Here is a 10741-nt window from a genome sequence, read left to right on the forward strand (position 1 = left end):
CTCGTGGCCCCAGCCCTCGTGGCCCTCCTCCCAGGGCTCTCAGGTCAGTGGGCGGCGGCACCCCGAAGCAGCCAGGATCTAACATCAGCCAGGCTGCCAGGCCGCTATGTTCCAGGGTGGCGGTGATCAGAGGAAGGGCACAGACTTTGGAGTCAGACAGACCTGGCTGTAGACCCATCCTGCCCCGTCTGGCAGGTGACCTTGGGAGCATCCTGGTCTGACTCAGCTTCAGTTTCCACGGCAATGACTTGAGGTGAGGACGGCGGCCCGCAGGGCTGTCGTGGGAAACCGGTCTCCTAACTGTCAGGTCCTCAGGAGACTCAGGTAGCATTAGTTATCTGCCCCCTTTCCCATGGGCCACCCTTAGCCACACGCAGGCTCTGCCCTCCTCCCCACCGCACCCCCTAAAAAAGTCAAAGGAGATGCAAGCGCTTCCGGGAGCCCAGACTTGGCCCCACCCTTGTCTTCCACCCTCTAGCTGAGACTTTGTGACCAAAGGGGAAACCAGTGAGGTCTCCACGCCCTGAGCTGCGGGGGTGAGAAGCCTGAAGCAAGAGAGTGTGTGGGTGGCGGGGAAATTCCTTTTCTCGGGTGTTTCAGCCGAGCAGGGGAGGATGGCCGTGCCCTGTGAGTCAGCGTGGCCTGGGAAAGGCCCGCCGGTCCTTATCAGAGAGATCACGGAGGAACCGGCGTCTGAGTGAGCGTGGCCCTGGGGACGCCGAGGTGGCAAGGGACACACTTGCTGGAGAGGACCCACCGGGTCGGAGTCGGCCCAGGGCACAGGCTGTGGAAGGGCCGGGCGGAGCCTGCCCAGGGTCAGGTGAGGGGCAGGAGGTCAGAGCCGGCCCCCCCAGGAAGCAGGGCCGGCCAGCACAAAAGCCAGTGCCAGATCCGGCCCCCACTGGTTAGGGGACTCTGTTGGTTTCTTGAGCTGTTGTCACAGACTGCCACACACTGGGTGGCTTAGGACAACAGACATTTCTTTTCAGAATTCGGAGGCCAGAAGTCCAAAGCCAAGGTGGCGGCTGGCCAGCCCCCTCTGCAGGCTCTGGGGAAGGTCCTCCCTTGCTCCTCCAGCTCCTGGTGGCTCCTGGCCTTCCTTGGCTTGTGGCTGCGCCCCTGCAGTGCCTGCGTCCAGTGTCACATGGCCTCTCTGTGTCTCCCTGCATCTTCTCCTCATCTTACAAGGACCCCAGATGTTGGGTTTAGGGCCTGCCCTACTCCAGTGTGACCTCAATTAATTATACCTACAAAGACCCTATTTCCAAATAAGGTCCTTCTCTGAGCTTCTGGGAGGACGTGAATTTTAGGGGACACTTTTCAACCCATGACAGTGACCTTGGGCAAACACTTTATCCTTCACAGCCCTGGTCACTCCTTTCTAAAATGGGACCATTGAGAGCCATTCGGGGGGGGGGGCACGAAGAGTCAGCGGGGTGCTGTGCCTGTTCGGAGGCCAGTAGCTGACACTTTTCATCAGGACAAGAGCCACGTTGTCCATTTAGAGACGAGGAGATTAAAGAGCTGTCCTTTGGACACATGTTTACAGAAAGGAGACCAGTCCTCAAAGACGCAGGTATGTTTATAATGATCTAGCAAATATGACCCCAGACCCAACAAGCCAGCATCCAGATGGAAACCTGGGGCCAAGGAACATGGCCACGTGGCTGGGATACACGTGCGTACACGTCTGCGGGGGGCAGGGACGGCCCCTCCCCCGGGTACTGCGGTCTCCTCGAGTTTCAGACTCAGCAAATCACAGCAGGACCAAGCACCTCTGGGTGCCAGGAAGTTCCCCAAACAGGCTGCAGAAAATGGCTCGGGGGTTAGAGCAGGTGATTAGGGGCACATCCCTAAGTGGAGATGAGGGAGAATTTGCGCCTGAGGTCAGGGGCAGAGTTCCCTCTAAACCCCAGCTGGCACCTCAGTCTCCAGACCCCGGCTGGTGTTGGAGAAAAGGGAATTCGGCTAATTCTCAAAGTGAGTCTAAATAATCTTTCCCCCAAGAGGCCAAGGAGGCAAGGCTACGCTCATACCTAAAAAATGAAAATGAACCGTCTAGGACTTGTGTTTACACACAGCGCTGGCCCTGTGAGGAGAGAGACCTTGGGGAGGGGGAGACACATAAGGCTGGGGGTTCCCCAACCCCCAGTGTGCACACCAGCCGACACTCCCCCGTCTCCTCGGAGCCACATAACGTCCCCTCCTGGGACAATCTCCCAGGTGGCTGGACTATGACTGAGTGTTTTGAAAAAACCACATCCCTGCAGACGAGGCTGCTCCCACTTAGAGGACAGCCTTCTGCTGGTTCTGAGTCTCTGTTCGCTCACGGTTTTGAAGGACATCCCAGCCCAGTAGGGAGGCTCTGACTAATTGTTCAGCTTTAGGTTAAGGCTGTGTCCCGGTTGCCGGTGGGAAAGAGCAGGTGGGGGCGGAAGTGGCCCGGTGAGGGCATGTGCACCCCCTGCCCCGGAGACCAGGCCAGCCAGGCCTCCAGCTGGCTGACATCGGAGAACAGCCTGCACTTGTGGTCCGCCTATCGCATCCGAGTGCGGGAGCTCAGCCCCAGGCACAAAAGGGGTCCCTTCCTCGGCACCGGGCCCTGCCTACCTGCCAAGGACGAGGCTTCCGAGGCGAACATCACGGCAAATTCCCGGATGATGTCTGCAGGGCCGTCGCTCACGAAGAAGCCCAGGTAGCTGATGGAGGAGTGGAGAACCAGGGGCACAGCCGCGGGGAAGGTCCCCAGGACCCGGTCCCCGGCTCGCTTCAGTGCCTCGTACAGACACTCCACCTTCTGGTCTTCGCACTGAGGGACAGAGACAGGACGGTCACCTGTTACCGTAATGAATAAAAGTCACCCGACACGGGAGGCTCTTTTGTGCTTGTGACACTATAACATAATGCAACTGGTCCTGGCGTTCGGGGCTATGGATTTGCTCTACAGCTGGTTCCCAGTTTCTTAGACAATTCAGGTAAAGTTCTTTTGGGGATGGAATACCCTTTAAGTGCCCAGGCGGGAAGTCCCCTGTCCGTCTAACTCCGCCCCTCACTCACTCCACCTCGCGGTGACGCAACCCTGCATCGCTTCTGGAGCCCCCTCCTCTCCCGGGCCCACAGCGTCGGCCTTGAGGCGGCCCCAGGTGCCCTGCTCAGAACCTACCCCACCGAGGAGAGTCGTAGCCAGCAGCGGACCACGCTCTCAGTCAGTGACTGAGCCATCCTTGTCCCTGACAGCGTGTCCTCCAAGGTCCAAGCTCCTCGTCACCCCCCGCCTGTCACTTATCACCCGCCTTCCAGCCAGACCGAGCGCCTCCTGGCTCCTGGGCTCAGCGCTGCCCAAGCCGCCACCTCAACTTGAAGCCCTTCCTCCACACGGAAGACTCTGTGAGGCCACGTGGGACCCCCGTAGGACCTGGACATGGCGACCCCCATGGGAGGCTGGCCGGTCCCTGCTCTCCCCAGCCACGGGCTTCTTCTGAATTTCCCACGCACTCCTTAGTCTCTGAGGGATAAACCTTATTGTCGCTTTTAATGGACACTTTCTCCCCCCTCCGAACTGGGGGCTCACTAAACTCACAAAACCCCGTGGGCTCTGTCTTTGCAGCCCTCGCGGGCCTGGAAAGCAGTGGGCACCACTGCACGTGGGGGAACAGCTGGCCACGTGGTGTTTCTCGGTCTCAGACATTGATCTGGACGCTCAGAGCCATGTTATAAACAGAGCTGCAGTGGACGCCACCACCTGGGGGCCGCACGTTCTCAAGTCAAAGGCAGAGAGAGACCCTGTTACACGCTTCTGCTGGAAAGGGGCTCTCGGCCACCAAGGCAGGGTGGGGCAGGGGTGGGGAGACCAGGAGGCTCAGCAGAAGGGAGGTGTGTGTATGTGTGTATGTGTGTGTGTGTGTCTGTCTGTGTCTGTGTGACACGGTCTGTTTCTGTGTATCTGTGTGTGACATTGTGTGTGTCTGTATATATTGCCGACTGAAATAAAAGTCACAGCCTAAGAGCTGAGCATTATGTTTTATTCAGCGACTTTCCAAGGACCTGAGCCCGGGACACGGCCTCTCAGATCGCCCTAAGAGACGGCTCCAAAGAGGCAAGGTAGAAGCCAGGATGCATATGAGTTTTCGCAACAAAGACCAGGTAGTCAGAAAATCGAAAGATGACTGTTAATTAAAGAAAATCAGACATCTCAAGTTAAGGAATTTAGCGATTTTCTGTGTGTGGGAAGGTGCAAAGGGCTGGGCTCATTGAAGTCACTCCTCTGATCTGCACCTTTGCTGTCTAGGGCAGCATCCTCTTCGTCCACATCCTGAGCCCCCTCAGGGGGCTCTGCTGGGGGTGGAAGCAGAGGCCAGGCTGCCTGCTTGTCTGCATCCTGAGTTCCCTCCACTTACTGTTGAGGGTGGTGGTAGAGGCTGATGACTTGATGGCCGAAATATTTTTCATTTACAGTATATGTGTGTGTGTGTCTGTGTGTGCATCTGTGCGTGACATGGTTTGTGTGTGTGGGTCTGTGTGTGCATCTGTGCGTGACATGGTTTGTGTGTATGCGTATGTGTGTGTGTGTGCGCACATGTGTGTGCATGTGCAGGCGTGTACACACCGCAGTGTAGAGATGGTTGAAGGAGATGGAAGCCCAGGCCAGCGCTCTCTCCCCCACGGCCAAGCATGTCCATTTCTAAGGTCATGTTTACCGCAGCCCGGCTGCCTCTTCTTTCCCTGATGAACTCCAAGGACAGCCAGAAAGGAGCCCGAATGTCACAAATGCCACCAGCCCAGCAAATGAGGATTATTGGCAGGGGCTCGGGAAGGTGCCGCTTCTCCTGTGCATCTTCTGGAAACCTTCCCTCGAGGTCTGCGTCCTCCTTTCCATGCAGCGCACAGGAGCCTGGAATGGAGGGCTCCCTGGCCCCGGTGGGACACTTAGAGCTTGCTGGCAGCAGAGCCGGGGCGGGGCCAGGGAGGTCTCCAGGCTTCCCTGGTCCAGAGCCACAGAGGAGGTGGTGTCCCTCCTTCCCTGCTTCGCACCTTTCCTCTTGTCTTTTGAGCATCCCAGGTCCTCCTCACCTTCCCAGAATGCCTATGGAGCTGCCCATCTGACTATTTTATGAGCAGAGGGCTGGTCCCCAAGGCAGGGAGAAGTTCTGCCTCTATGACTGGCCAATAATCTCCCATTCTCCAATTGATCCATCACACACTTGTGAAGCACCCACTCTGTTTGAGGCACTGTGCTAGTCTCAGCGGGTCCCACAGTGAGTGAGGCATCCTCCTTTCCTTGAGGATTTCAGTCTAGTGAGGGATACAGAGCTGCACCAGACACGTTGCCATACAACAGGGAAAGTGCCATCAGCGATAGAAATGAGAAGCTGGTGGGAGCACAAAAGGCAGCACCCTTTTCCGCCTAGAGAGCTGAGGAATACTTAAAAAAGGGAGGGGATAAATGAGTTGGGTTCTGAAGAATGAATAGGAGTTGACCTGACAAAGATGAGGAGGAAAGTAAAGGCTATCTCACCCAAAGAGGCCAGCTAACACCACCACTGCAGATCATTCCTTGAAAGAAAATCCTGTGGCTGCCCTCAGTTTTGTCCCATCACTGCCCAGTTATCGCAGAAAATGACTTCAGCTGTCGCCATGTTAATGAGCGTTAAAGGCGCATTGGGCGGACTCACCGTGAAGAAGTCACAGAGCGTTATGTGAGGGAAGACCTCGTGAGCTCTGTTCTTCGCACACTGCCTCTTGCTCTCTCTCCAGAACTCCTGGAGTTTTTCCAGCAGGGACCCCGTGGGGCAGAGGAAAAGGGCGTATTCCTGGGGAATGGGGTCGTTGAGAGAAGGGTCATTGCAGTGGGAGTGCAGCCTGCAACAGAGGATGGGACATGTTCACCTGTTGTGAAGAGTCTTTCCCCGGGGAGGATGGAGCGGGACCGCATCTCAGACTGACAGGCCGCGCAGAGCACCGAGCTGCACGCCCGGCGAGGCTCAGCAAGCCCGGGGCGCGGTGCGACCGCGGAGCAGGTCGGCGTCCGGCCGGTCTCAGCGCCAGCTGGTCTGATTCCCAGGCCCGAAGACCGAGAGGAGAGACAGGTGACAGTAACGCTCAGAACCTGGTTTTCTAATGATCTTTGGGGGCCAGGCATCTCCTTAGGGTTGAAAATTATATGGGAAAGACGGACATTTTAATTTTATCCCAAACTTCAAATTAAGTATAAAAATCAAAGCCACAAAGACCTGTATTTTCTGTCAATTTGGAAAGTTATTTTAAGTACTAGGAAAAATGATGGACAGCCCCAAATTCAAGTTCATGCTCACCAATAAAAAGAAAGAAATGGAGACAGGCATGAGACACCACTTTTCTTATTTGTCAAGTGAACAGAATGTCTTTCAGGGGATAAAAGTTACGCTCAGTCGTGTCAAAGGTGCTGAGACTTGAGGATGAATCTCTGCAGCCTTTATATGAAGCCACTTGCCCACGTGTGTCAGAGCCTTTAAACTCCTCTTCCTTCTGCACTAATAACTCCACTTCCAGACATGGGTCCAAAGGAAAAAGCAAAGGCGATTAATACAATGGCCTGCGTAGACATTTACTGTACAGTGATTTTTAATGGGAAAGAAGGAAAAACTAGATAAATAATGGTAAATTTATACATCAGGTACTTGTTAGAAATTATGGATTTGAATAGTTTCTGATACCTCCAAGAAGTGCTTGTGACATGATATGAAATTTAGGAATCGGTATACAACCACTTGAGAAAACATTCGACGTGCACAGATACCTTCTCATAATAATAATACAAAAATGCCAGCGGAGGAAGCTGTGTCCCCTTCATCCTGGCTGCCTTCCCTGGCTCACTTGTCTAGCGGCAACTCAGTTCATAATCCGCTTTGCTTTCTACTAGACATGTAGGTAACGAATCCATACATAGCACTTGTGTGTGTTTTATATAAATCAGAAGCAGTTCTTCAAATTATTCTGCAACTTGCATTTTTTACTTAAGACATTTTCGCAGCGTATACACAGCCATCTAGTTAAGTGTGTCAGCACGAACCGTCTAAGGGCTGTAACACGTTCCACTGTCTGCATGAGTGATATTCTGTCCATCCAGGCCATTGATGGGCGTGTACATTGGTTCCCTTTTTTTTGCAATGTCATAGCACTGTAGTCAAGACCTTTGTGCGTGTCTCTTTAGGCCCCTTGTGTTTCGCCACGGAATATACTCAGGCATGAACTGGTAGGCTGTGGCTACACACATTTTCGGGGTTGAGAGTCACCCTAGACTGCAACCTGGAAACTGAGACCACATTCTCCTCATCCCCACCAATGCTTAAAGCTGCCTTTTGTTGCTCCCAGCACCCTAATTTGCACCTCCCTGTTAGGAGTGAGGTTGGGGCCACTCTTGCAGAGTCCAGGGGCCCCACGCCTCCCTGTTCCTGGTGGGTCTGCTGGCCTTTTCCACTGAGTCGTCACTGGCAGGAACCAACCAGCACTCGTACAGCAGGGGGTTTGATTTTTAATTCAAATGTGGTAACTGACTTCAGAGTTACTCTAGCCCAGAGGGTCCTGGGTGTTTCTCTGCACAGGGGGTGCCTTTTTGCCCTTGGCCTAAGCTTTTCGAGGACATGCTGGACGCTCAGAGACCCAGTGTGGGTATTTGCCACCCTGCTCTGGGGGGGGGGGGCACCCCAGCCTGATGGGACCTGGGTTTTTTGCTTGGTTTTCACTACAGCTATTCCGGGGCAGAACGCAGGGGACTTCCCGCCAAAGGGCAGGACGACAGCATCATGGCACACGCAGGCAGGACTGGGTCTTAGAGATGGGGTGCCCCCTTTGATTCCCAGTGCAGAAAACCGGAGCCGTGGGCGGCAGCCGAGCTGGGAGGGTGGAGCCTCCGGAACCAGCGCCCCCGCCTCCAAGAACCTGGTGCCCTTAAGTCTCAGGGGGCGTTCATGGCCACCCACAAGCTCTCGCCCCATCTGAGGCAGCAACCTCCTTTTCCTATCAGCAAAAATGGCACTTCCCAATTTATTCAACAAATCACATGAATATTTTTCTTCATTGACAATCATGCCTGGGTTAAATCAGACTTTTAAGGGAAGAAAGCTTTGTTCAAAGTTCTCTCTCTTCTGTTTTCCATTTTAAATGCGGGCTCTTTGCGCCTCTCCCTGGGCGCTGGGTGGGTAGCATGGAGGTGCCACCGCCCGCCCAGAGTGAGCAGTGTCCCCCCTGCGGAGCCCTCCCGGCCCCTGTGGGCACCCCACTCACCAGTCTGAGGCCTCCTCCACAGTCTTCCTTCCAGTAGCTGCCAATGCCTTTAGCCTGTAGGGAATCGGGAGACAGGGAGGTCTCAGAACCCGCCTTCTACTCCTTAGAAAAGGTCAGAGAGGCAGGGGTGTCCCTGCTACTCCCGGGACCTTCAGGGGTCCCCCATCCAGGGCTAAATGGCGAGGTCTCAGTGGGGGATGCAGGCCTCTGCCCTCGTGGCATCACTGTGGTTTTGGAAATGCAGACAGCTTACATCTTCCCCCATCATTTTCCTTCCCTGGCTCCCACCCCCTGTCCCTGGCCAGAAGTCCAAGGACTCATGCCTGAGGGGCAGCCATGCCAGAATCCGGCCTCCCCAGCCCTACCCCATGCACCCTGCTCCCCAGCCAGATGCTCCCACTCTCGGACCCTCCAGTTGGTTATGCAGAGTCACGTCCCTGGCTCTCACTCCTGCCTCCTTGCCAAGACGCAGCGCGGTGCCGACCTGCCCTGAGAGGAACGACACTGGGCCTTCCAGGCTCCTCTCAGAAGTCTTCCTCTTCCAGGAAGCCTTCCCCGGACCACCCAAGCAGGGTGGATGTGCGGCCCTCCTGCGTTTCCCCACTGCACGTGTGGTCACTGGCCCCTCATCTCATTGGACTTGTGTCCGCCTGCCTGCCTGCGAGTTCCCTGGGAGTAACCGTGTCTTACTCATTGTTGAAACTGGCGTGTAAGTATGCTGCACTGAGTTTACCTGAAGGGGACCACACCAGACAGAATGCAGTGTGGCGAAGGGAATCCATCCAGGAACTCAGCCTGGAGGTAGCCGGGGTGTCAAGGAGGCATGGTGCCCGGGGACGCTGGTTTGGAGGGTACAGGCCCCGGGGTGAGGCTTCCTGAGTGGTCAGCAGGGGCCCTACCCCGGGCTTCAGCCTCAGGAAGACGTTAAAGACACGCTCCTCCACCTCTGACACATGGCTAACGCTTACAGCGGAAGGAATTTTGAGTCTGCTTCCAGCGGTAGCTTTGGTCACGTCCCTAAGGCTTTCCAGTCCTTGGGAGAGGGGTGCCTGCCCTGCCCTCCCACCACCCGCCCTCCCTGGCCTCCGGCCCCGTCTGCCTCTGATGGGTGGTGTCGGCACCCGGCAGGCACCCGGCAGGCACCCGGCACACGCTTGGTTCTGCTGCCATCGCACAGACCCGCATTTACCACGATACGTGCGATGACGAGGTCCCGACGGGTTGGGGAGGAAAGCGGTCCAGTCATTCCATCCAGTTGGGTCACAGGTTTGTTATCCATTGAAGGAAAGTTTGCCCCCACCCAAATCCACGTTACCAAGGGACTTCAGATGCACCTCCCTTGCAAATAAGCAAGTGGAAAGGGCAGGTCTAAGAACCTGGTTCCCCGTGGAAGCCGCACCCCGATGTTGGCCTCCTTGTTCTGTGGTACCCGCCTCTCCGAGGGGGTACTCCTGAGACTGCAGTCCGCGTGGCCCTTCTCCTTGGGTGAGCAGGATCGCGCCAGCCCTGCTGGGGGAGTTCCGTGACCATCTCCCTTCATGACCAGATATTAAGAGATCCCCCTGAGGACGGACAGTTTCCCTGCACATTTAGAAACGCAGTCTTGTTTATTTCAACGGGTCTCAACAACAGAGACCCCCCGACTTTGGGGCTTTCAAATTAGAGTGAAACGCCGTCTCAGATTCACTGGGCTGCCCGCAGAGAGGGTACAGCCAGGCCCCAAGCTCCTCCAAACCCTAGTTCCAATTTTCACAAATTTCAGGGTCCCCCACCCATCACCAGCCAGCAGAGTTTGTCGTTAAAAGGCAAAGATGGTGTCGTTTATGAAAGCAGAAAAGACCCTATTTTGAGATAGTCTCTAGCCCGCATGGTTCACCCCTTCCACAGGAAGTACGTGCTCTGAGCCCCTGCAGTTCTGCGGCCACAGAAGGGTGGGCTCTGGGCCCCAGGCACGAGCCCAGGGAGTGGTACTCACGCGGTGTGCGCCGGGAAGCCCATCCCCAGGAGGGGCTCCAGGAGCGAGGGGACGCTGCGGCCCCTGAGCTTGTTGAAAACCTTCGCGTAGAGCTGAGTCTCCCCTGCGGCCATCTCTTCCTGCTTCAGACTGAACAGAGCAGATAAAGCCGGAGAGGGGGAGGCAGGAGAGGCTGAGGCTGAGAAGAAAAACCTCAAGCCCTTTTTGATCTTTCTGACAAAAGCTAATATCCTGTTTGCATGAGATTCTGGCTTTCAGAATTCTCTCTGCAGAGCGCAGGTGTCGGGTCCACCAACGCCGCTTCCACAGTGGGGCTTGGGGTCCAGAGGCCCAGCTGAGTCCCTGCAGGGCCTGCATGGGGTTGGCCTTTGCACGGACTTGAGATGCCAGGTCTGGCTCAGACGGAGGGGGCAGGGCAGGGGAGTGGAAGCCCAGGCGGGGTTCTCCGCTGGGTCCCACCGGCCTCAGAACCCCGAGCCACCTAGGTCCTAGTCTCCTTTCCTG

General features: G+C 55.9%; 1 protein-coding gene across 5 annotated transcripts in view; it reads right to left on the minus strand.

Moving 5' to 3' along the window:
* The window catches only part of UBASH3A (ubiquitin associated and SH3 domain containing A), a 40012-nt gene extending 29650 nt beyond the window's left edge, over positions 1–10362 (minus strand). For all 5 annotated transcript variants that reach the window (XR_004312579.1, XR_004312599.1, XR_004312587.1 and 2 more), the window contains exons 1-4: positions 10238–10362; positions 8263–8316; positions 5673–5859; positions 2611–2809 (exon numbers count right to left, since the gene is read on the minus strand). Coding sequence is in view for 2 of the 5 variants with exons in the window: in XM_014553298.2 (XP_014408784.1) it covers positions 2611–2809; positions 5673–5859; positions 8263–8316; positions 10238–10350 (553 nt within the window). In the remaining 3 variants the exon portion in view is untranslated. The remainder of the gene's footprint in view (positions 1–2610; positions 2810–5672; positions 5860–8262; positions 8317–10237) is intronic.
* Positions 10363–10741: the final 379 nt, after the last annotated feature.

Source organism: Camelus ferus, chromosome 1, assembly GCF_009834535.1.
Source record: "Camelus ferus isolate YT-003-E chromosome 1, BCGSAC_Cfer_1.0, whole genome shotgun sequence".
NCBI lineage: Eukaryota > Metazoa > Chordata > Mammalia > Artiodactyla > Camelidae > Camelus > Camelus ferus.